Source organism: Ambystoma mexicanum, chromosome 10, assembly GCF_040938575.1.
Source record: "Ambystoma mexicanum isolate Mex_15411 chromosome 10, UKY_AmexF1_1, whole genome shotgun sequence".
Classification (NCBI taxonomy): domain Eukaryota; kingdom Metazoa; phylum Chordata; class Amphibia; order Caudata; family Ambystomatidae; genus Ambystoma; species Ambystoma mexicanum.
In genome coordinates, this window is record NC_090932.1 from 1570155726 (window position 1) to 1570183611 (window position 27886).

Below are 27886 nucleotides of genomic sequence, written 5' to 3' on the forward strand. Positions count from 1 at the left end.
AGACCCCATGCTGGAGAAGGAACAAGTTACTTACCTGTAATTGTTGTTCTCCAGCATGGGTCTGGCATGGATTTACATGCAACACCCTCCCTCCTACCCCTGTGCGGCTCTTCACTTGGTCTTACTGCCACTTTACATGCTACCAAACCTGAAGATGGCTGCCAGAGGAGGGACTTGGGTAGAGGGCAGTCATTGCCTGGGGGCAGTATGACCCATAGACCAGTGATTGGTTATTAGGAGAAAGACAGTTCAGAAACGAAACTGATTTTTTCTTTACTGAGGATTCCCAGCCTGACGACGGAGAATATTCATGAGCATGTGAATCCATGCCAGACCCATGCTGGAGAACAACAGTTACAGGTAAGTAACTTGTTGCTTGCTAAGGATTACCCTTTAAATTACAGCCCGATCTCCAATATACTGTTTTTGCTAAAAATACTGGACAGGGTGTGGTATGGTCAGATTTCAGAACATCTAAATCTGTACCCTATCCTGAATGCGCATCAATCGGGCTTCTGGCAGGGCTTTGGTACCGAGACATCCCTATTGGAGTTAAAGTCAAATTGTTGGAGCGTCTAGACAAAGTCTCCCTCTCCCTGCTAGTCTCGCTAGACCAGTCTGCGGCATTTGACTTGGTTGATCATTTGATTTTGATGTCCAGACTCTGCGAGGTGGCTAATTTTTTACCTCTGGTGATCTCTTGGATTGCATCCTTTTTGGAGAATTTAGTTAGCAGAGCATGCTCTGAAGTAGCTGAGGCTCTACCCATTCCTGTCCATTTTGGTGTACCCCAGGGAGCCAGTACGTGTTCCTCTACAATATATTCATGACTCCTTTCTATTGTGTCTTAGAGGCAGAGGGGATTATGTTCTCGAACTACACGGACGACACAATGTGTCATCCCGCTTTCAGGCTGTCATGCTCAAATCTTTGACATAATTGAGAACTGGATGCTTAATAATAATCTGGCTCTTAACAAAAGCAAAACTGAATTTATGATAGTGGGTAGTTCAGTCCCCATTAAAATGTTGGATCGTAACTTTGGTTCTTTTAGGCTAGGGGCTGATTGTATACAGATACAACTGAGTAGTATCTAAATGAGTATCAATTAACCTTGATGCACTCTAAATATATGGTTACTGAGGCATCACAATTAGAGACATTGTTCAACAAGGGTTTCTATATGTATATATTGTGAGGTTTAATGTTCAGCGAAGAATGAATGTTACAAGTATTCAAGAACTGTTTACATGTTGACCTGTACACTTGAGGTTAGTAGAGTACCTCATAGTAGAGATACAGTTTTCTCCTTGATGATGAATACTAAGCACTGTCTATGAAGCACTTGTCACTTTAGCTAGTTTTCTATGTTAGTTTTTGTGTGTTTTTATATGATTACTATTTATATTAAAAATGTGCTTTTGAAACAGAATTACTGATGAAGTCAGGTTGAATTCTCCTAAGACTTCTGTTTTTTAGGTTTGCACTGCCCCCACAGATGTGAGTATCCCACCAATATCCAGCGAATTATGTGTCTATAACCTAACTAGCAAGGTGGCCTCTTTTGTTGAAAGCTGATTGTATTACTCCAGTCTCCAAACTTAAGATTCTTGACCAGTCATTAGCCAGGAGCCCTCGCATCACTAGTGTTGTTTCTGCTTCAGCTTACTACATTAAATTGCTTTATCACCTCAAGCCGCTTATCTCTCAGGCTAGCGCAGAGACAATTGCCAGAGCCATCATTGGTGCTAAAAATGGATTACTGTGTTAGCTTATTTGCCGGTATTTGTAAACGTGATGTGCATAGACTACAGACCATCCAAAACAGGGCGGTAAGAGTGCTAGTCCTCTCACAAAGAGATCTTGTAACAGAGGCTAGGCGGTCTCTTCACTGGATTCCGATTGAAGCACGTGTTATTTACAGCATTCTCACTATAATATTTAAATGAAGACAAGGGATTATGCAATCATATCTGCAGGATTCCATCATTGACAAAGCTAACGGCAGAGGGCTGAGGTCTAGTGGACAGAACTTGCTGGTTCATCCCAGAAGCAGAACCAAGAAGGGAGCATTCCACTTGGTGGCTCCAATGTTTTGGAATCAACTATCAAACTTTAAGATTCCAGAGCTTGCTGTCGGCCTTCACGAAAGATCTAAAAACGTACCTGTTTGTATAATTTCTAACCTCAATCTCCACCTGCCACTGACTCGTATGACTCACCGATCATCGTGAGATAATTGTTTTCTGTAACCGTTCCGTTTAATTGTCTGCGCCTTTATGCCTGAGGGTCAACAGTGCGCAATATAAATACTGTAATGTAATGTTATCCAAGCCTTCAGGTCTAGAGGAACGGAACCCTCCATAAAGGAAAGATTGATGAATTTACAGAACGCTTCTAATAGCCTGGGAGGGCATGTTTTAATTATGACGGCTGAGCACGGGTCGCCCAGACACTTGGTTGGCTCCAGCTGTTCTATTATGGTACTCAATTCAGTGACTGTTATAGTATTAAAGCTGGATTGGGGAATGGAGCGGCCATGGGCCAAGGTCCCTGTAAGGACTTCTTCTACACCTATAGTTGGTCCGGCTTTCTTTTTGTTGATCTCCACCCTGATATTGTCCAACTTGCCTTGCATAGTGTCTTGTATCGCAGAGCACCAATCTGTGTTTTTAACTAAATGGTAGGAGTCGCCGGGATGGGGGGGGTTGTGTAGTTTCTTGCTCCTTTAAAATCCAAAATAGTCTACTAATGCTGCTAGATCTTTCTGCCGCATTCGATTTAGTAGACCACGACAAACTCTGTGCCACTCTAAACAATGACTTCAGATTCTCATTGGAGGCAACCCAATGGGTAAAATCCTTCCTAGCGGAGCGTACGTCACAAGTATCTATCGGAAAAGTGTCGGGCGACCCCGTACCAGTTCCCATAGGGGTACCCCAAGGATCTTGCCTATCATCCCACCCTCAATCAACTTAGTTAGTCGTCCTTCCCAACAGAGAGTATGAAAGATACTTTCAACTAGTGCACACAAGTACCACACGCGACAATCGGCCAATTCATACTCTGTCTCCAAAGGAAGATAACATACTGCGACTTTGCAAACTTCAACGACAACAAAGCCATCAGGCTGAGAGTAATAGAAGGGTGCATATCCTCGCAATATAGGAAACACATGTTAAAGAAACCCCTCCCACTACAGGAGATAGCAGACCTCACGAGAGTGTACGAAAGAGTGGATGTACAAGCAGCTAAAATCGAAAATCCGAAGAAAACGGACACAGTGGCAGCCATCGCCACCACCACACAAGGACAGACCAGATATCCCGGCACACTGACTCGTCAAGAACCATGAAACACCAACCGACACCCCCCAGCAGAGGGACAATGCTATAGAGGTGGCTTGGAGTCTCCCACAAGGGTCAATGTCCAGCAATCGGACAAATGTGCATGAGATGTGGCCAAAAGAATCACTTCCATGCCATGTGCCGAGAGAAAACGCGACTGCTGCCCGCATATAGACCATCTCCACAGCCAATATCCAACAAGAGATATGATACACCGAGACCTACCCTACGACCATACCAAGGAAGATGCAGCGGGAGATTCACCCACAACAGGAACATGGTGACACATACCACCCATCCAGGGTTTATAAGAGCCATCGAAAATCTGAACATCGACCCACTGGGCCTACACCCTGGGGCACCAGAATGCCTCTCACACGCACAAGTAGATCATGCAGAGGAACAAAGATACGGACGAGAATACACCATGGGTGACCCATATGAAAACCATCCGGTGGAACAGGAACTCTCGATATTGGAACCTTACTATGAATATAACGGATACAGCAAGGAATACATCAGACTGATATGACACCTCGGACGATAGTGCTGCGCCGAAAGTGACGTTACAGATGGGAGGACTACACACCCCTTTTCTCATTGATACAGGGGCCACCGTGAACGTCATGAATGAAAGAGCCTACGACATCATTGCAAACCTTTACCCACTACAACCCTCACAAGCTTGCATCTTCCAGTGGGGAGGGACACTGCCTCTCCAATCCAAAGGACAGTTCTGCTGTGACATGGTACACAGAGGACAATGCATTCCTGCCACAATCCACGTCATACACACCCCCACAAATGAGAGATGCCTTCTCAGCTACAAGACAGCCACAGCCTTGGCGCTAATAAACATCCAATACGACCAATCTGAGACCGTATAAGGCCTGCCTCCGAATGTCCAAGTACTACAGGCACTCTCACAACGAGAGTTGGGAGGTGGACGAGTTGAAAGTGATGTTGCCGGAACTATTCAAGGGAGTGGGAAGATTAAAAGGCGCTGTCATGAGACTCCATATTGACCCCACAGTGAGACCGGTGCCACAACACCCCCGGAGAATAGGATTTCACTTACAAGCCCAGGTGATGCACAAACTACGGTTTCTCCTAAAAAACGACCTAATTGAGAGAGTTGATGGACCCACCCCATGGGTGTCCCCACTAGTATAGTGGTGCCCAAGTCTGCCGCCTGCTTACACCTCTCTGTAGGCATGCAGATCCCCCAACACTGCAATTCAGAGGGAGAGACATCCAGGACCAAACATTGAAGATATGCCGGTGAGACTCAACCAGGCCACCCGGTTCTTCAAGCTCGATCTAAACCAAGCCTATCACCAACTGGTCATCGACCCGGCCTCAAGACCAATCGCAACATTCATGACGCACAAAGGATTGTTCTGCTACAAATCACTCAATTTTGGGATATCATCTGTGGCCGAGATATCTCAGGAGACGATAAGAAGATTGATTGCACCCGTCACAAATGCCTTCAACTACAGCGATGTACACAAGGGATTCGGTTCGCCCAAAGTGACAGGTAGCAGACTCGGGCAAGCATGGGGAACAAACAAAAAAGAGAAGTACTGCTACCTGGGGGTCTTCCTCGTAATGGTCATTTTATCCAGACCAAAATCGGGACCTTCAGTATTACTAATTGAGTGAATCAAAAAGGCCTTAAAATTTGTCTGAAAAGAAACACACAGAGAGGGGTTATGTAGTGTATTTAAATAGTTATATTTAAACATATAATTGATTTTCACAAATAACAGTGCATGATTGAGAAGAGATGTGTTAGTTCCTTAAAGGTGTAATTGCTTCCACATGTAATTAGTTTGTTCACAATTAACATTAAATAAGACAATAAAAAAAATCAAGAAGTGTATGTTGGCACCTTAAAAAGGTGAGGTTACTTCTGGAGTAGAATATAGTATTACGAAAGAATCATAACCCCCTCCGAAAGCTCCTGAAAAAGGGCTTCCACTTCGAATGGGATGAACATTGTCAAAGGGCATTCTCCACCATCAAGCAAGAACTGGCCAACAACCGCCAGCTGGCATATTTCAACCCTGTCTGGGACACTGAGATAATCGTTGATTCCAGTCCTGTTGTGGGAATTGGTGCCATACTCGCCTAAACAGACCCAAACGATGAAACTGGCACAAGGGTAGTTGCCTATGCCAGCAGAGTGCTCTCCACCATTGAACAAGCGTACTCCCAGGCTGATCACAGACCATCAGGCGCTCCTCTCCCTTTTCGGGAACCCCAAGACCAAGATGCCACCACGCATAGAACGGTGGGGCATTTGATAACAAGAGTACGATTATACCATTGTTCACAAACCGAGGGGCGAAGCCAACCCTGCAGACTATCACAGCACCCCCAGGGTCCAGCAGAAAACGTCATGGGACAGGAGGCAGAAGCCTACATTGCTTATGTATGCCTCAATGCCCTGCCCCCTGCCATCACAAATGACCTCTTCGCCAATAAGAGTAGGCCCGACCCCACCATCCAAGCGGCATTCCAGCTGACGAAAGAAACTGGTGGCGCCACCTGTCGATAGTGATAGTGAGTAAAACGAATCACCATAGACTGGTACCAGTCCCTTCCCTAGTTCTTAGCATTGTGGCATCAATTCTCCTTTTTGAGATTTCTGTTTAATTATTGCGGTATGTATTTTACTGAGTGTTCCCCATATTGCCTCCCTGTCTAGCAACTGTTGGTTTTTGCCCATCGGAGGTTAACACCTTGAATATAACAGTCACAGTGGCCCTTTGGTGTTTAGCGGAGCAATTGTAAAAGAACGACTTCATTTTGTTCCAGTCCACTTCCTAACAAAGGATATAGAGGTGAGCCATTGGCAAACCGCCATACTGTTAATACATATGGTATTTCATATTGGCTCTTGGTTTATGTAACTATTGAACGTATCAAGCTCGGTTTTTAGCTCACTAGAAAAACACTCAATGAGGTTTTTCGTGTATTAGTTACAGGTGGCAAACTATTTGGCAGCCTTCCTTAATTTGAGCAATCCATGTTGAGAGCCCCCACGAGCACCACGAGAGGTAATCACAATCTGATTTGTGGTTCTCTTATTCACCATTTAGGGAACATGACAAATTAATTTGGCTAAAGATCGAGCTATTTATTTGTCCCCTTTTTCTTTTAATCTGCAGGTTGCATGTGCACATCACACTGTTCCCCTCACAAAGCAATTGTTTTCATCAATTGGGATTTTCGTGATTATTACAACCCTCCTGATGAATGTTCATTGATTAATTCCCTAAGAACAGAAACATGTCGAGACATTTACCTGGATTGGCACAGGGAAAGAACAACTTTTGTTATCTAAGAATGATTAGAAACTGATACAGTACTAGCTATATGTTAACTGTATCCTGCATTTGATGTTAATCAAACATTTGATTTTGAATGACGAAATCCTATGTTTTTAATGTGATGATCTATGATCTTTTTGTATGTATTCAGCATTTGTGTGAAGTGACTATTTATGTATTTTACTAATTTTTAAAGTGTATTAAATTAAAATTGATATCCGGGGTTCTTCTGAACCTATTTGGGCGTGCAACCTTTTTTTTTTAGCTCTTTTTCATAATTTGACGTGTTCCCCCCCCCCAGGTTTAGACAGAGTAGACCCTTTTTCCATCCTGTTAGGTGGACTATCTATCTGCATTCTTGTATTGCGCCACTAACCCATAGGCCTCAGGGCGCACACAGAAAAAGGGACACCAGACAACAGAAAACAATGTCAGACAGGAAAAACAAAGAGACAGGGAGACTGGGGAAACCCAAACCTCACGAGACCAAAAGAGAAAGGAAATATGGTGGAAAACTGAACTCAGTACCGAGAGAGCTAAGCTAAAGAAATAGAGAAATCCTATCCTTTGTCAAACAGGAAGGTCTTCAGTTGCTTTTTGAAGCTAGGCAGAGACTCACTATTAACAAGATATTTAGGGAGTGCATTCCAAAGAGCCGGGGCCCAAGAGTCAAAGCTAGTGCCCCCAAATCTTTTCAGAATAGATGGTGGTTGAACCAGGGCTGTATTGCTACTTGAGCGCAGGGAGGGAATGACAGGTTTCTTTTTAATCCTTGTAGTAAGGTAAGATGGAGCTTAACCGTGAAGGCATTTAAACACAGTGGTTAGGCCTTTATGGTGTAAACGCTGTTTCACTGGTAGCCAATGAAGGCTGCGCCTGGCGTCAGAGACGTGCATGTTTCGCTTAAGGCCCATTACAGCGCGTACAGTGTTATTCTGTATAATCTGCAACGTTTTAATGTTGGCCTGGGAAGTACCAATCATTAAATTGTTACAATAATCCAGCTTGCAGTTTACAATTGCAGCTGCAATCAGTGCAAGGTTCTCTTTGGACAAATAGGGACGAATCTGCCATAAAAGCTGATTATAATAGTGACACGAGGATTTGAGATAGTTGACCTGGCGGGTGAAGGATAGCTGTGGGTCAAAATAGACTCCGAAGGTTTTTACGGATTTAGATACAGGAATGATATGTTGACCAATCAAAAAGTTGTCATATTTTGTGTCAAGTTTCTTCAGTTTTTGCTGGGTACCCAAAATCAGCAGCTCTGTTTTAGCATTGTTAAGGGCCAAGGAGTTTAGCGCCATCCACTTTTGGATTTCAATGAAGATGGAGTTAATGTACTACTTTTAAATACTCGCCAGTGAGCTCAATGACAACCTGCGTGTCGTCAGTGTAGTTGGCAAAATTAATGCCTAAGGCTGACAGAGCGCAGAGAAGACGAGAGTAAATGTTAAAGAGTAGGGGCGAAACACATGAGCCCTGTGGAACACCACATAGTAGTAAAGAAGCCATGGAGTGAGCATTATCCTTAGTAACTCTCATGTTCCGTGGACCCAGAAAAGATTTAAACCAGGCAGAGGCTTCAGGGGAACATTTACCGATTGTGATTAGTCTATCCGCCAGTAGTTGATGATCAACTAAATCGAACGCAGCGGATAGATCTAATAATAGTAACAGGGCAGTGTGACCTTTGTCAACAAGACCAGCAATGTAAGATTTTAAATCTAGCAGTGCAGTCTCAGTCCCATGATTGGGGCGAAACCCAGATTGTTGTGAAGCTAGAATATCATATTCTTCGACAAAAGCTTGATATTGACAGTAGGCAATTTTGTCTATGATTTTCAGCAAAAAGGGAACATTAGTGATTGGGCGATAATGTCCTGCCTCTGCAAGATCCAGATTTTCCTTCTTGAGCAGAGGAGTAACCCATGCTTCCTTTATGATTTCGGGGACATGTGATTCAGAGAAAGATCTGTTAACAAAAGTAGTGATCCATGGGGCAAGAGTATGAATATGATCTTTGAATAAGGAGGCTGGAAAGACGTCTCCCTTACAGGAAGTGGGTTTGAGTTTAAAGACAGTGTCGATAACTTCTATTATAGAGACAGGTTTAAAAGTGAAGACAGGCAAACCATTGGGCGAATCCATATTGTCTTGAATGGATGTAGTATTAGTCAATAATTTGACCTGAGTATTAATATTATTTTGAGGAGTTAGAGTTTTATTAGTGAAACTATTGTGATATTTTGGCACCATGCACTGTCTGCTGGAGGCAGTGAAGTAGTAGTACAACCTTTAAGCTCCTGAAGGATAACAAAAAGCTCTTTAGAGCTGGATTTGACTTTAGAAATACTGGAATTGAGATGCAATTCTTTCGTGGAGCGAATAAGTGATTTATAATGTATGTGAGATTGCTTATAGGAGGTAAGACTGGACTCGATGGTTGTTTGTGCCATTGTCGTTCCAGTTGGCATTTTTTTGAACAAGCCTCAGTAATTTCAGCTGAGAATGGAATATAAGGAACATTATTCCCTTTTTTTTGTTAGAGGGTTTAAGTGGGGCTAATATTTCCAATGTAGCATCAAGTGCGGATATTATGTTAGCTATAAAGTCTCCAAGTGGCATGGTAATCTCTAGGGAGGGTAATAGGTATGACCGTAGTATGAAAGACATCTTGGGTGATTTTGCGTAAATTCCTTGACATAACGGGTAAGATAGGCTGATTATTTTTCCTCAAAATAAGATTATGGTTAGTCTGAAAGGTTATGGAAAAGTGATCTGACCAAATACATGGATTAACATCAATGTTAGTGATAGGAACATTTTTGGCTATTACCCAGTCCAGTATGTTGCCACCAGTATGAGTGGGGGGTTTAACATGCTGAGTGAAGGATAAAGAGGACAGGGAGTCAGCTAGGGAGGTGGACAAAACATCCAAGGGATTATCAGCCCAGAGGTTAATGTCTCCCAGTATAATAATAGGTGAGTGAGGTTTACAGAAATTGACAATGTAAGCCAGCAATTGTTCTTCAAAAGAAGGTGTATCAATAAGTGGTCTATAGAGCACTAAGAGGTTAAGAGAGACTGTTGGAGAGAGGCTCAATTTAAGAAAGCGAGTTTCACATTGGTCAAAAACTAGTTTAACTGATTCGTGTATTTTAATAGTACTTCTATAAATCACTGCCACACCACCACCACGTTTTTCCTGTCTATCAGAATGGTAGAAGGAGTAACCTGTTGGAGTGGCCAGTAATAAGGAGTGGAGAGCGGTGTCATGCAACCATGTTTCGGTAAGTGCACATATATCTACTTTTTCCTGAACAATGAGGTCTGCTACCTCATGACAGCGCTTAACCAGGGAGCGTGTATTAAGTAATAGGTATTTCATTCCAGTCCCTACAGATGCAGATGCTATTTTAGCAGTCTCGGGATAGGAGTTAGGTGGACTTAGAGCAGGCTGATCAATGGATTCCACTGTCAATGTCTGCTTGCTATGACCATGATTCATGTCCGGAGCCATAGGTATGGGAGGAAGAGCAACACGTTATACAGAATGATCGTGTGCGCTCTGCGCAATCCTTAGTCTACGACTACAGGCAATGGAAGACACAAGGTCACAACAGAGAGACAGAGAGGCTGAGAAAAGGAGGAAGGCCAAAGAGTGGACAGATTGGAAAAGAAAGGCGGAAGAACACCAACTCCCGGTGGGCAAAGTAGTGCTAGTAAGGCAGAAGCAACAAAGAGACAGTCGCGAAGTACGTCCCCGAGCCGTTCCTGGTCACTGATGTCAAAGGGCTGATGATCACGGCCCTGGGAGAAGACAGAGAGATAACTAGAAACGCCTCATTCTTCTGCAAACTGTTCCAAGAGGATTCTGACATGGATCCACACATGATCGAAGGAGGAGAAGAACAACCCAGGAGGGAGCAGACCGAGGATCCCCCGCCAAGAACTTCAGAAGGGAGACCCGCAAATCACCTGGCCGCTTGAAGCGGACCATACAGAGACCCCCCAGCTCATCGAACAGATGTAGGCCACAAACTTCCTTGATAAGCAAGGGGGGGGTGTTACAGATGAGAAGCATGCAGCCCCTTTAAGAGGGAGGGACTACAAGGGGAAGAGGGGAGTTGGGTTAGGGAAGGGAAGGAGAGGGTTGAGGAGAGGGAACAGCAGAACATGAATGGAAAATAAAGGAGTTGGATGCACACTACAGTTGTCCTGTGTCGTGTATTTATGTATGCGCCACTGAGCCACAACAACTCCAAGGCCAAGAAGCAACCTGAAGGCGAACAAGACTGCTAAATCAGCTGGCAACGTTGCACATGGAGAGAGGTACGTCAAGAAGCAGCATGGAGGTGGACAAGACTGATAAGACAACCAAGCAGGTACTGCATGGAGAGTGAGGGCCTAAGACTACAGAAATGGGATGTTAACAAGACAGTTACGAGATTGTTTGGTATAGTCTGGAAAGTATCATACCATTATGCTTTCAACCCCCCACCCGCCTTTTTGATAAGTTTGCTGCATTAATAAACAAGGCATATTCATAAAGAATAAAGAGAAAGACACTACTCTTCCTCATCCCAGTACTAAGAGGAAATTAGTACTTTCTAAGAAGACTGAAACAATCTAGTAGACTATTACAAAAACAGGCCAAGTCTACTAGGGACGGGAAACATTGTCTAGGTAACTGTACATTATTGCTGTCCACAGGAAAGACCAGGGGAAGTGGATTGTCCCTTTTGGCATGTGAATGCTCATCTCCAGGGGAAGGAAATCAGGTCCTCAACCCCAACCTATCCCAACACCACCACACTGAGTTGGTGTAACTGTTTATTGTTTTGAGGTCATTTATGATATTACTTTCTACATTGGAACTTTGTGCAACTGTACTCGAGAAGGCTGCAGGAGCAGCAGAGACACTCTTTAAATGTTCCCTTTAGTATTAGGGTAAGAATGGGTAGAACGTATTCAAGATCAACGACAAAGGGTACTACATACTAAAAAATTAGGCACCTTTGCATGCCTACACTGCAATAACTGCAACAACATCACAAAAGGAGACTATGTGAGGCATCCTCGAACAGGTGCCAAAATTAAACTTCAACACTTTGCAACCTGTGATACCAAATCTATAATCTATGCCTTGAGTTGCCCAATGCGGCATCTATTACGTCGGTCAGACCAAACGTAAGATGAAGGAGAGATGCAACGAACACAAAAGCAACATTCATACCAAGAATGAACGATCGCCAGTTGAAAGACACTTCAGTGAGAAAAAACACACAGTAGCCCAACTGAGATATCAAATCTTGGAGGTGGTACATAGAGCACCAAGAGGAGGCAACCACGCAAAAAAGATGGACCAACGCGAGTTGTACTACATAGATACATTGGACAGCATGTGCCGATATGGAATGAACAAAGATTTCCAGCTAGGAGCGTTCCTATGAGCAGAAACACTAACGGTGGATGCATAAACGTAACTACCAGTTCAACGAAAATGTCTTAACATTTTTTCCAGACAGCATATGATCAGGCCTTAATCCCATTGGGTATAGACCAACATTGAATGATCATACTGTTTAAACATCCCTACTACACCATACCAATAATGAATCATAAACAGTACACTATCAGGCTGTAGACTCATCAAGTTCTTTAATTCTTAGTGTTTATTCGCAAAGGTGATTACAATGACTAGCATAACTCTAAGGATCCATGTATGGAATATCTAATTTATCTGCTATGTAAATTTCGGATAAGCATAGTCTAAGGACAGCATTATGTAATGCACTTCAGTATCTCGTAGCCTTTTTGCTTGCGCTTGAAGGAAACTGAGACTGAATCATATGATTATAATACAACCATGTTATCCACAAATAAATGTACTGTCATGACAGCGCATGAACTTAGTGAGACTGTGAGCAGAGGTGCCCCGTTCGATACCTCCTCAATATCTTAAATATACTATCACTGCACTTAAGTCTATAGCATCTTTCCATGTAAGGTATTCCATACCTGACTGATTCATACCATCATCCAAGATGGCCTTGACATTGGTTATATGAAATTGTATACTCCATTTCCAGCCCTATCACCCTAGCAGAGAGTGATGACACGCGGTTGGTAGCACGCGGCGTGATGATGTGGGATGTTTACATCTGACGTCATCGCGCTGACGTGCACCAACGCCGTGTCTTGGTAATAACAACGGGATGTCCGCGCTCCATTGCATTTGCGGACTCCTTCCCGGAACACTTACCTGCAACTGAGAGGTAAGAAGCCCAACAAAATATATAAGGTTAGAGGATTTCCTTTGATTTAACTTCCACATTGTGTGGACAGGACAAGGGTTGACCCAACTTTGCTTTTTACCTACAGGTAACGCCTTCTCTGACAAGCTCACCTCCCCCCACCATTTGGGTACTGGACTGACCACTGCATACTCTGACCTCACTCGCATGAAGGGGTGAGTGACTCACTTTTTTACATATACAAGACTCTGATAGTAATAACTGAGAATTACTCAGCCTTGAAGATATTTTGTAAAACTTTAACAAGCAGAATTATGGACCCTTATCTTTTCCTATAGAACTCTTCAGCTTCAGCTCCAGCGTATACCCGGGAGCAAATCACTATACTAGAGGGGTCACCCACCCTGATACTGACTACTCCAGCCGGAGATACACCGAAGGGGCACCAATGAGAGGTAGAGACACATTTGAGTTGTAAAAATGACAAAGTATTCACGCACATTGCAATTGGAGAACAATAGACTAAAAGCATTCTCTGTGATTTTCTCTCTAGAGGGAAACAGATTGTCCGGAAGAACCCAGATTATGAAAACATGAAGTTTGAAAGTTATTAACATAGAATATTGTGCTCCTGAAGAAGGGAAAATTACTTCCCGAAACGCGTTGAGCTATTTGGAGTTAGGCCTCTACTGTACCTAAAATGTATATATTTTGTGATTGAAGACATGACACTATATTATGATCAACAATTGGTAATATTGCTGAATATAGACTGGCATGTATTAATAAATTGTATTTTTCTACTGAAATCAATAACCAAGTGACTGCATGATTATTACCTCTACAGATTAAGAAAGCGTGTAAATGGTTATTATCAAAGTGCAGATTGAGATAACCCCTGTTGGTGGCTAATTAGCCAGTTACTCTGTCAACTTTAAGTTATTCCTTTTTGCTGTGTAAGCAGTTCAGACCAGAAATGGAGTACTGAAACAGATCCTCAAGAGTATTAGAGAAACATTTTGAACAATTGATTGCCACTGACAATAACCTGAGTGTGCAGGGGACGCAAGTGATCCAAAGCCTGTGGACACTTCCTTTTCCTTGTTTTGTACCATTGCCTAGTGTCAAGGCAGTGTTTTTCTCCTATGCACCTCACTAAATATCTACCAAACCTGTAAAAACGTTTGTTAAAACTTGGTGTGTATACTGTGTTCCCATTCTTTGTGTACACAGGACAGTTGACATTATTTTGGACATTCTGACAAGGACTGTCCCACTTTCTGAATGCTCACAAGGCCTAGTAGGTCCATCTCTTTCATTCTTATATTTGCTTTCCCATGTTCCCTCCCTTTTGCCCTGTGGGCACTTTGAAACACAATTCACTTGATGCATAAGCGCCTTACAAATGCACAATAAAATTAAATAAATTAGTTAGTTTTGTTTAGGGAGGGCAGTTTTCCAATCCCTTTTATATGTATTTATAAAAGTGAAAATGTGGGGGTTTCGGGCTGGGTTTGTGGCTTGGCAAAGCATTTTTCCTTCTACAATTCCACACTGTTTCACCAATATGCACCAATTCTTGCAGTTACCTTTTACGACCCTCCGGACATTACTGGCTACAAAACATTTGGTGAACCCCCCGCCCCTCTTTTCCCTGGATTTCAGCACCTTCACACATGAGACGGTTACCTGAAATCGGCAAATCATCAATGTGGTCATAGAAAGACCAGTCCTCAACCCTAGAATGCACGGTTTCTGGGACAGTTGCAGCGCAATGTACTGCACCACTCCATAATGAGGCAACCGGTGGGGAGAGAGCACAGTAGGTCCCAGTATGCAGCAGCACACCAACTCTCGCCTCCCACAACGTCTGCTCCGGTGTATGTCAGCAAGCCACACATGCCCATTCTCACTGCAGTTTACCCCAGAGTCCAAAACACATCAAGCAATAATAACCTACACGATCATTGATAGTCAACAATTGATTAGTGTCATCATGTCTGTCCACAGAACCCTTTATGATATGGCATTTATGACGCGCCTATACACAAGTGTTCAGAGAAAGTGTACTTTTTGCTAGTTATTTAAATAAAAGCATTTGTGGAACCACCAACCTTGTGTCTGTCTCCTTACTCAATTCACACATCTACAAAACATTTTGTTCTACATTCCGAAGTGTGATAGATGGCCTTCAATGCAAATCCTGTTTAGGTTGTCTACTATTTTTTCAGGATGTGTTCTTCGGAAGATAAGTCCAATGTGGGCTGTGAGAAAGGACGTTTCTGGAGCTTGTGAATCTGCTTCAACTTGCATGCTTTGCATAGTATCCTGCCACACCTTGGGCTGTGAAGGGTTAGTCCTTACTATTCTGAGTTTATGGTTTATGACAAATCTCCTGTGATGGACAAGGGTAAGTTACTTGTGCAGAGATGGTCTAGATTTATTTTCACAATGAAGACACTCATGCTGAAGAACATGGAGTATAGGTAAGTAACTTTCCCTTTCTTATACCCTCCCCATTCATGTGTTTTTGTACTCTGCCTGTGATTCTGTTAGTTGCAAAATGTGAGATAGGAATCCAATCCAATGCCTTTGTGTATTTGAGTTGGCAAACCTAAATAATCACCAATCCTAATGTAAAGCTGTAATTTTCGAGTTTTTTTACCTTTTTGACATCACCCTTACAATTAAGTTTCCCATTTTATGTTTTTGCCGAATGTGAATTTGATTTAATCAGTGGTTGGTCTTTGAAATATAATTGTGGCTAATAGTATGAAATCTTGCAAGGCGAATGATTTGTGTTAAAAGTGTTCCACTGACTCAGGTTTCTGCACGCAGGTATATGCGCACGCTGGAGCAGCCCTCAACGGGAAGGTGTATATTTCCTGCGGCAAAAGAGGAGATGATTACTTGGAGGAGACGCACTGCTATGACCCAGAGTGTGACAAATGGGAGCGGTTAGCAGACAGCCCTGTGAGACGCGCGTGGCATGGGATGGTGGCAGCCATGGGGAAACTATATGTAATTGGAGGCAGCAACAACGTGGCCACTGCATTTAGGAAAGATGTCTATGAGGTAAGTAGATGTGGCAAGATGATACAGGCTTTAGGGAGTTAGAATATGGGTTTCTCTTTATAATTGGGAAGTAGATTGAAATCAATTTTATTTTAGCTTTGCAATATTTGAATATCGTAAGATATTCTCAAACCATTTCTGTGAACTGTATATTTAGGAACCCGACATTAACCCATCTAGGCCAGGGAGATTTGATAGACCAGACAATTCTCTTTGTTTTCTATTTCACACTCTTTTGTTCTCTAAATAAAGGTTATTACATGGCTGATGGTGATCTAAAGTTCTGCAATATAAACCACCCTAAAATAGTTCAAATAAGCCAGTATAGTGTGCCTTCCTTGTTCTCAGTACCTGGCCAGTGGTGAAGGGATTAAGAACCTTCTAAATGAGTAGCCTGGCTCCTTGGCGTTTTCCTCCAGTTGGTCTCTCTCAGCAAGAATTCACATTGTTAATATCTGTAGAAAGGTCCATTCTTTCAGAACAATTCACAAAGGATGGTTTTTGAGCTTCCACTTACTTTCAAATTGCAATTATGGTGGGTTTCTATTCAAGAAATTATGAATGAGATGATTAATCCATCATTGTTAATTCCCTGGGGAGAAAGCCAGAATTCAGATAGTGTGAGTCAGACAAGTAAGACATTGCACAGCCCGACTCTTTTACTGGGTTTAGAAGACCCATCCTGGTAGATCCCCTTTCAGCCCATAGTGAGGCCCAGCACATGTGAATGCTCTGCACCAGAGACTCGGACTTGGGGAGCTCCAAGGGCAAGTGTGTGTGCAAATGTGTCTCATTGTGCATGCAATCTCATTCCAGAACCCACTGCCTGAGATGGGCTTTCCTTTGTGGAGCAGCACTCCTTCACCATCAATACCGCCTGACTCCAAGATGGCAGCTAGGATTTTTAAATCCTCAACTACTGAGGGTAAAAGTGTTATTAAATCCTGATACTTCGCAAGAGAAACTAATCAATACCAACTAGGGTATCAAAGGTAAAATGTAGTACACATGCAAGGTCCAATTTCAGACTCAAAACAGAGGGGCACCAATCAGAAGTTTTTCTGATTGATCACCATAATCAAGAGTGATATAAGAGCATACTTTGAGGCAGGTAGACACGCAATCCCGGTTTCAGACCCGAAAGCGAGAGGAGCAAAGAAGTATTCAAGAGGAAGAGTGGACACTGCAAGCCTTCTGAGGGCTATATCTCAGTGACTTGCAGTGACTAGATCCAAAATGAGAGCAGAAAGTGTACGCCTCCTTGAAGGCCTTTAGTCTCAGACACTGGCTGAGACCAGCACTAAGGACGAACAAAATGCTGCAATCCTACAAAGGCCTATATCTCAAACACTGTTAAGTGCCAGAGACCAAGAAATAAAGCCGAGAACATGTTAAGGACTGGAAGCCTTGACGCAGGTGGGCCACAATATCGGACTGCCAAAAATGCTAAGCAAGAGGGAAGACATTTTTTTTTAAAAACATTTTTTTATTAAACCGTTGTTTATTAGTTCGATCAACAAACTTTTACAACTTTTAACATTATATAATATTCCATAATATACATTTGATAATTTCAATTAGCCTCCTCATTTTCTTACAAATCTATTTAATTTTCATACATTATACAATTTAATATAAATTATATAGTAAGCAATTAAAAACTCTTTCGTATGCTATGCACCATATGGCAAGTTATTTATCAGCATATGTACATACATTGGAAACATGGATAGTATAGTGCATCCTTTATTAGTACTTTTTTTTTTTTTTATATGATTTAGCTGTATTAAACACAGCCTTTCAAATTTATACACATTACACACAGAATATATTTGACAATTTACATAGTATAAACCCAACATATAAAAATATACTTTTATCTCCACTTGTATAAAAGCAGAATCAAAGAGTACAGAGTTATCATTTTTACAATAAAAACAAATAAAATACCACATTTCTAATTACATCTCATCTGTACCTTTTCTTCCCACAATTCATTAATACTGCGTATCACGTAACGTAACAAAGCACACAGTCTATGAGATGTACCATAATCATTCTTTGCTATTTGCCGGGATGTACTCATTTAAGTTTAAGTTTAGAGAATTAATAAATAGTAATATTGCAATGTTCATTTTTACTTCTTGACTGTGATATAATTTTCCCCATAGTACTTCATACTCAAGGATACACTGATTAGCAAACATATGCTTAAAAAATTGACATCTTTTCTCAATTAGTGCAGGACAGGCTAGAATGAGATGCTTTACGGTTTCCAATTGCTGTGGAACCCCACAGAATCTGCAATCTCCGTTTGTGATCATTTTACGCATCACTTTCAGTTCATTTGTTGGGCATAAATTCAATCTAAACCTTAGATAATTAAATCTATTTTTCGGATCAGGAAATCGAATCAAATATTGCTCTGTTTTATGCAGTCCTTTAATTGCATATGGTTGATTTTTGAACAACCTCAATTTCAAGCAAGCCTCCCTGGTCTTGATCCAGTCACCAAGCCACAGCTTTTTCTTGGCTCTGTCTGGATTATTTACCAAGAGAATGATATCTATGCCAGCTTCATTCATGATTGAAATTATCCATTTTCGCCACTTTACAATTTTGTTGTTACTTGCATTTAACATGAAGTTTCCTATAACATGCATAACCCCATTTCCTTCATTAGCCATGACATATTTACGATAAAGAGACAGCACTTTCCATAAGTACACAGCATTTAAAGAAATCATCCCCATCTCATGGCGTAGTAAGCAGACTGGGACAGATAGAGGTAAACCACAAATCGATTTCCAAAAACGGCCTTCCATTCTAATCCAAAATCTTTCAGCAATCATATCCCTAGTTTCTGACGCATATGTAAGAGTAGGGACGACCTTTTGTTTATAAAAGGTCATCGCAGGGATTAAGGAAAACTTCCCATACTTAGCTTGTATAATCTTTGTTTGTGATATACCCGTTAACAATTTTTGATTTAGATCTCTGAAGAATGGTCTATCTTGTGTATCATTACTGATTTGTAGACCTAAATATTTATACTCCTCCACTGTCTCAATCAGAGTATTCTGCATAGCCCATGGTGTGATCACAGTTCTCCGCTTTTTATATTTACCCAATATCATGATCTTACATTTTTCTTGGTTTATTTTCAGATGATTTTCATTGGCATATTTACTCAGGGCTGTCAGGAGCTCGCGCAACCCCCCCGGAGTTTTAGCCAGCAAAATCAAGTCATCGGCATAAAACAGCCAGGGGATTGCACGTCCTCCCAGACGAGGAGCATCAGCACTGCAGTTTTTAAAATCATGTCTGACTGCAGCCACAAAGAAATTAAACAGGGTGCTTGCCAATATGCATCCCTGCTTTAGGCCCCTGCACGTCGGGGTGGGATCCGATAGCGTACCATCTGAGGCTAGCCTAATTTGGACAGTTGTACCCGAGTGAAGCTCATTTATCCAATAAATCAGATACGCTGGACAGTCCGCCTCTCCCAGTTTCTTTATTAGCAATTTTCTGCATACCGAGTCAAAAGCGGCTTGAAAATCAATGAAGGCCAAGTATACCATTTGACCCTTTAAACTTTCCTGTTCCTTAATGATTTGCAAGATATGCAAATTAATGGCAGTTCCCATCCCAGGCATAAAGCCTGTTTGGTTTGGGTCCCTCATTCCTCCCTCACACAACCATTTGTTTAGATCTCGTAAGATTAATCTAGCAAACAATTTACTTGGTATGTCTAATAGCGATATCGGCCTGTAGTTCGCAGGATTTTTATTATCGCCCTTTTTATAAATTGGGATGGTAATGGATTTTTTCCACGACAATGGAATGGAGTGGGTTTCAATTATCTGTTGAAATATAAGCAAAAAGATGTTTGCCCACGCCATTGGATGTCTCTTGATCGTTAGATTCGATAAACCGTCTGGCCCTGGTGCACGCGACGTTGATAATTTTGATATATAAAATAATATATCCGCAATATCAAATATGATATCCTTACCTTGTATATAGTTCACCGGAATCCGGCTATTTACTAAATTAGTTTCAGCATAAAGGGTTTTATAAAACGTAGCCCATACCTCCTGTGGAATGGGATTCAACTGGTAAATCATTTCGACCTTGGCCTGGGGGACTTTCAAAAGGTTCCAGATCTTTGCTGAGTTTTTTGATTTTAATTGTTCCAACATGTTTTCCGCATCCTGTTGATACATTAACACATGTCTTGATTTTACCCAATTTTTGTAGTTACATTTCAGGGATCTAAGTCTGGCATCTCTTTTCGACGGACTTAAGTATTTTAATTGTCTCTTTTCTTTCCTATATTGTGCTTTCCGTACAGATACATCTTCATCATATGAGTGTAGCCTCAGTGTAGAATTTATTCTTGAATTGTTCTTTATTTTAACTACGAATATCTGCATTTCTTCTACGTAAGAGCGGTCATTGCCTTTAATCCCATTTTGTCTATCATTTTCAGCTCTCATAAGATTCTGCTCCAATGTTTTTAATGACTGAGGAGACCATTTAAACCTATTACGAGCTGCATTTAAGGTTAAATTAGTAGCCCGAGAGTTATCATAATGTTTCTTTTGAACATTCCAATTCCATTGCATAGTCTGCATGTCATGATCACTAGATGTCTGGGGGATAATTGTGAAATTTACCATGGTATTAAACAAGGAGTTATCAACAAAAGTATAATCAATCATAGATGATTGCGAACCCCGATGCCAGGTGTTTTGTTGTGGAATATCCCCTTCTATTGCTCCATTCAATTTGAATAGTTGTCTTTCCTTCATTAACAAATTCCATTTCACCGCCACTGCGGATAGTTGTTTTCCCTCTTGTCTTTGACAGGTAATGTTAAGATCGCCTGTTATGTTGACATGATCACAGGTCCGATCCACAACTGTCATGTTCAAGAGCTCTTCCAGGGCGGTAAAGAAAACTTCATCTGTAATTGCTCCATGGTTCCAATAAACATTTATTAACCCTATTGTTCTAGTGTATATTTTTATTCTTACCAATTGAAGAAAACTATTTGGAGATGCCCATGGTTCCAAGTAGACATTTGGTGAGATTTTTATAGCCACCATCAGACCAGCCATCGGTCGACCTTTTACAGGGACTATTGCCGGTATCAGAGATATTATATGATTGTCCCAGACCGGGACAGTTGCCAGCCATATTTCTTGAAACACTAGAATATCATATTGGCCCAGAATAGTATTCTTGAGTTTGGTTAGATGTTTAAAGCCTCTGGTGTTCCATGAGGCAAGCGAGACAAGTGTAGAAGGCTGAATTAGTTAGTTTCCACATGATCTTCCAGGCATGTCATCTGATCGACTAAGACTCTCCATCTCATTGATCGTAACTTGACTAGTATATTGGTTTTTCACATTTTGATTTGCCTTAGATTGATATTGATTTCTCCCCAACGGAGTCGGTAGTTGCACAGGTTCAGCTAGATTTATTAACACAAAACCCAGTTCGTATAACTCCATTCTGGCTTGCCACAAAGCATTTTTGACAAACCCTGATTTCATCCATAGTTTAACTACTGATAGGTCAGAACCGTGTATAAACTCCACTTGTTCAATGTCACCCGAACAAATCCCCTCTAATGACGGTACATCTGAAATGATGTTCATAACAGACTGTCTATTCAAATCAAAACATCGAAACGGGTGCGAGCGGCACTGCAGAATCAGGTGATGCATTTTTACAGATTTTACCAATTTTCCTTGCGCTCTTCTAGGGGCAGAGATCGGATGAGATTGATTCCGAAAAACTAGAGGAGTTGTATTAAACGATGGAGCATCATTCCCGACATCGTTTTTCCCATCACTCTGCTGCGCTACATTCGGTCTATTAACAATGGAGACGATTCTCTTTAATGAGTTTTCAATTTCCTCTTTCCACTCTTTCAATCTTAATATATTCTCGCCCACCAATTCCACTGGTGCCACTCGCACTTCTTCCCTTACAAATCAGGCAACATCGTAACATTTGAAGTAGTAGTAGTAAACTCAGGCTCCGCTTGAGCTTTCGAAGCTTCCCGTGCAGTAGCCACCTCCCTTGTATCTGTACCCTCATTCTGGTTACTCAACAATACTAAGTTATCAAGGGGCTCATATGCGAGGGAGGCTAGTTTATTTTGACTTGCTTGACTAGTTCTAATTAATATTGCGTCCCTATACTTATTGGCTATTGCTTTTCGAGCCAGAGCTGTTACAGTTTTCGGTTTTGTCAGAGATTGTAAAAACTGCCTAGTACCAGAGATCTTAGAATTTGGTAAGGTTTTCAAATTTTTTGACTTTTTAGTTACTTGCACTTCTACCATTTGAGTCTTTTGTTTTTTTTTTTATCAAATATCAGATATGTTGGCTCTTTGTCACTTGACAAAATTACATCAGTATTTTCTACAACCATTTCTTGATGAACCTTTTCATCACCTAGTGTGGACGGGGTTATCATATTCTTCACTTTTGTTTTTTTTTTCTTCAAGCATTGCTGGCCTATTTGACATACTTCCTCATTGTCCGCATTTAATTTTGGAGTAGGTTGTATGTCGATCTTAATAGGATCTTGGACCAATATTAAAGATTTTTCCTGATCCTCAATCTGCTTGTTATTAATTAGTGTTTTTAATCTTCTTTCTTTCCCAGCATCTTGTTGTAGGATCAGTTGCTGATTCTGATTACAATCAATCAATAAAACATCATGATCATTAGTATAATTCATATTTCTTTGCATATCAGTAAGATTTTTCCCCATTTGAGATTGGACATTTTGACAAGTCTTACACTGTTCACATGACGTCAAGTTCACAGACTGTCCCTGTACCAGTTTTAATAACAACATCTGTTGATCATTCAATTTTGTGTCTAACGAATCATATAGCCTTGTCAGTGAGAACACCGCAGCATTCATTGTTTGGATAGAGGTCTCCAAACTAATTACAAAATTCCCCTGCGTAGCCTGGTTATTGCCACCAAGGTTTACGCAGTTTCTGCGCGGAGTGGGCTGCACAAAAGAACATGATAACACCGAAGATTCATTTTGTGTCGGTGAAAACATTATTGGGGATCTCGATAGATCATGCCGAATTACATCGTTATCGGGAAGCTGCTCAACCAAATTAATGTTATCCGGCATTCTCATAGGAACAGTGCTGTCATCATTAAAACCTTCTTCCAAGACCGGAAAAACCTTCACTATGGCACTATCAGAGGGAGAGCCCGTACAATCATCTTGCTTAGCGCCTCCTTGATTTATGTCAACTACAGTTACTGTAGTTTGTTGTGAAATGATAATAGGCAACGTTTCTTTATCACGCCCCATATCAGCCACTTGTTCTTTAATTTACCTCTCCTGACCTTCCACCGTAAATGAGAGGGGAGTAGTATCAATATCTTGAATTAACTGATCCTTGATATTACAACTCAAGGGTATTTTCGCTGTTTCTACATTTGACAAGTTTTCTTGAGGAGTTTCTTTTCCCTCCCCCATTTTAGGCCCCAGCGCACAAAACTTTCGTATGTCAGCCAATACAGCACAAGACCGTGATACAGTTGCTGACTTGGACGCTCGTTTTAGATGTATAGTACGCGAGGACGATTTCGGGGTCATAATTGATTCTGCTACACATACATTAATTTTTTCAATTGCAGGCATTCCTGATTTATGCGTCAACATCATTGTAATGAAAGGAGAGAATTTTCACTTACGGTGAATAGATTGAGAGTATTAGAAGATGTTCACAAAACTTACAAAACTCTCCCCACAGAAATTGTCACTCGCAGCTAGCAGTGAGCAAGGTTGATATTTAAAACAGTGCGTCACTGCTCCACGACTACGCGGCAAAGCGGTACTTTCACGAGTACTTCCGCGAGTGCGCGCGCGCTGTGCGCGGGCTCTCGTTCTTTATAGGAAGTAGACTCTCCGCGAATCCGCTGGTCGGGTGGGCGGGACAGATCACAATCCAATGAGAACAAACTAAAACAACAGAAAAAACAGTGTTGTAACAGTGATGTAACCACCGTCAGCGTCAGAGCTTCTGAGTCACAATTTAATCGATAGTAAATAGCTCCGTTAGGGCTCAGGCACAAAGTCACCTTGTTCAAACACGACCCTTCACGGCAATAAGTCACAGGAGCAGGTTCACAATAGAGTCCACAAGCAGCAAGCGTCGCGGCAAAGCGGTACTTTCACGAGTACTTCCGCGAGTGCGCGCGCGCTGTGCGCGGGCTCTCGTTCTTTATAGGAAGTAGACTCTCCGCGAATCCGCTGGTCGGGTGGGCGGGACAAATCACAATCCAATGAGAACAAACTTGTTCAAACACGACCCTTCACGGCAATAAGTCACAGGAGCAGGTTCACAATAGAGTCCACAAGCAGCAAGCGTCGCGGCAAAGCGGTACTTTCACGAGTACTTCGTTTATCCACTTAAATGTCATTTAGCAGATTTGTGAGAGCTGCAGGATAACACTGGCATAACCCATCCTGTATAGAAGAGCATATATAAAAAATAAGAGCGTACAATCACAAAGCAGACAAAGCAACAGACAATTGGCGCTTGCTGAGGAGCAAACAGTACACTTAATGTGGTAGTTACAACAAATCCTAATCCACCCCCTTGATATTTAGATACCTAGTCTCAAGTTCTTGGTTTATGATTGTTAAAAGTCTGCACAGGGACAATATAAGACCCGTTCTGGTCCCCCACATTCAGGCTATCCAAAGCCATTCCCTATTGGCCTCAGAACCTACACCATCTGTGTCAATTGATAATATATGCGTTGCCTCAAAATGTGGACAAAATATCACTAGATGTTTGAGTTTCTATGATAGATCCATCATTGCAGAACCTGCATCCCAAAACCATGTCAGATTTCAGGAGAAGGTTCCAACTACCAATTCTTTCTAGAGTTAATGATTGGTTCATTTTAAACCTAAAGTAAACTTCCCTAGCTTTATTGCAAGGAAATTGAATTACGTAAGGTTTATAAGCACGTCATGGAGTGCAAAAAAGCGCAGCTTCCTTATATCCCTTAAGTTCAGCTATTCCACTTAACGTTTTACACCAATCACGCTCAAAGATACGCAGTTTAACATAATTTGGTCTAAATTCCAGATCAGATGGTTTGAGTGCAATTTCGTCTAGTAAATGGACCATTTGTGCATAGTAAACTGTGATGGAATATCGTTCAGAGGCAATCATTAGTTGTCCAAGATCTTCATATAAGCAATTGTCTGGCGGATATAGCATTCTAGCAAAGTTAGACAATAACCGCCAGTTATAACGTGCAGACAGAGCAGTGAGACCGAATTCCTGCCTTATTATCATATTGGGAGTGTATACAATCTTGTAGTTGGTCAAGAAAGCTGTTAATATTCACAAGACACATGTCCAAAGCGAAGAGGAGCACAGATTCCACTTTAAATATATAACATTGCAGTAGGGGCAACAATGAGAATTTGCAGAACTTGATATAAACCATCCGCATTTGAGTGGAAAGAGGAGCCACTTTCTTGTTCAGTACCTCTTTCCACATTTCCAAGGAGTTGGAATCAGTTATTATGTAACCAAGATAGCGAATGGCAGGTACTATGGTTATGGGAAAGTTTTCAATTTTCCAATTTTGAGTAGTGCGTTTTCTCTTGAAGTTCCTAAAAACCACAATGTGAGATTTTTCTAAATTACATTTTAGATTGTGGTTTTGACAGTAGGAAGCAAACAAATCTAGTTTAATTTGGAGGCCTTTAGGAGTACGATCGAAGATGACTGTCGACGGCAAAAGCTAGCCATTGTATTTTTAAATGACCAAGCCTTGCCGGGTAAGAAATCTGATTGTTCCAAATGTCATTGATGCCACATAAGTAGAGATTGAAAAGCGTGGCTGTTAGGTTGCATCCTTGCTTCACACCAACCTCAATCCTTATCGGAATTGTTGTTGCACCTTCATTGTTCACTCTTACAAGGTAGGTGGTATTTGCATGAAGCTTGGATATCAACTGTATAATGTACTCGGGGATATTCATGGCAGCCATTTTCTTCCAAAGCAGTGTACGTATGACGCAATCAAACGCAGATGTAAGGTTGATTGATGCCATGTACAAGGGACCGGAATTCCGTACTTTGGTTTTCGCTAGCAGATGTGCCATAATTGTTGCATTAAGGGCAGTGCCCATCCTTGCCCGAAAACCAATTTGGTACCTGGACAGTATCCCAAGCTGCCCAGTCACTACTTGTAGTTCTCCCAAAAGCAAACCAGCAAAAGCTTTTGCAGCAGTATCAATTAGCGCAATAGGTCGAAAGTTACCGGGATCAGATCTTACACCTTTTTTGTATATCAGTACAATGATAGAGTTTAGCCAAGAAGGAGGGATGTCCGCGCTTAGGAGGATGTTATCAAACAGTTTGAAGATCTGATCCCACATAGCTGGCTGCAGTTTGAGAACACAGGGAGGAATCCCATCAGGGCCTGCTGCTTTTGAGTATTTTAGTCCAATTATCGTATTTTGTATACTGCACACTGACCATGGAGGGAAGGACGAAGTGGCTAAATTGGCCAAAAAGACATTTTTGCTGGTAGGAGTTTGTCAATGTAATAACATGAAGCAAAGGGGGGAGGAAATACTCAACGGTAGGAATTCGATCGAGGTAGTGCCCTGCGCAGATTGGGGATACTTGCTGCTAGTCATATCTAGAATCGTGCAAAGTGCTATATCCTTAGTTTGCCAAACAGCATGCTGGGCACTAAATACCTGGGACTGAAATCTAGAAGCATTCAGGGTGCTATATCCGTTGGTTGGCAAGAACAAGCCGGTCACCATATATCCAAGACTGTGTGTTGAATTAGAGAATCCTTTCTCTAAAAAGTGTCCTTTTTGTCAGGGCCTTGGATGAGTTTGAGTACACCACATCTTGCCACTTTCTACTAAAGCTGTCTGTGAGGGGTCAGAAGTAAGACTTAGACACAGTGGTGGCATCTTTGTGGTTAGAAATGTTTACTATATGAAATGGTTGGAAAAATGCCTCTGTCCCCAAAACTAAGAGGGGTTTCCCTGCCTCTAAGAAAACTAATGAAACTGTCAGAATGTCCAAATTAGAAAGTCTGTCCCTGTTGTGTCCCTACTTCTGTCGCTAACATTAAGAACATAAACCAACTGTGCAAGAATTATCCCTTGCGAAAGTAAAAATGTCTCTTCTGATTCTAACCAACAGAAAAGTTCCCAGTCTCTTGGTCAAAAAGTGGCAGACAAAAAGAAATGTTCAAAAACTGTAGGATTCCAATGATTAGGGTCATGGCCTGTTCCCCTAAGATCCTTGCTATGTGTTTGTCTCTTTATAAGGCCCCTCACGCCCCAATACTATGGAACCTCCTCCCAGTCAGCATCAGACTCGTCCCCACGCTCCTACAATTCCTGAAAAGAACTCAAGACCCACCTCCTTAAGGAGTCTCTCCTCAACACCTAGGCCATCACGTCACACTTCGCGCCGCCACCTGACTTGCTAGACGCCACACACCCCCTCTACTCCCTGCCACCCGGTACAGCTGTTCCCCTCCTCTCTGCCACTCTGTATCCTACCCCCTGCTGTATATCCGTTCTGTTGTTACCTCTGAAAAGCGATCCGTTATGCATCTTATACCTCTGTAAAATGCTTAGTTATGTATCTGTTTTGTTGTATACCTCTGTAAAGCATGCCGTTGCTTCTCGAAGCTAGGTCCGTGCTCAATCAATACCATGATGATGATAATAAATAAAAAAATAATCAAGCCTGTACTTGCTTTCACAGATGTCAACAGGCAGTTCACAAGAATATCCCCCTTATGCTTTCCTATTA

General features: G+C 41.7%; 1 protein-coding gene across 2 annotated transcripts in view; it reads left to right on the forward strand.

Annotated features, from left to right (window-relative positions):
- The window catches only part of KLHL22 (kelch like family member 22), a 482095-nt gene that overhangs the window by 324146 nt on the left and 130063 nt on the right, over nt 1–27886 (forward strand). For both annotated transcript variants that reach the window (XM_069619884.1, XM_069619883.1), the window contains one exon: nt 15784–16020. In XM_069619884.1, coding sequence (XP_069475985.1) covers nt 15784–16020 — 237 coding nt within the window. The remainder of the gene's footprint in view (nt 1–15783; nt 16021–27886) is intronic.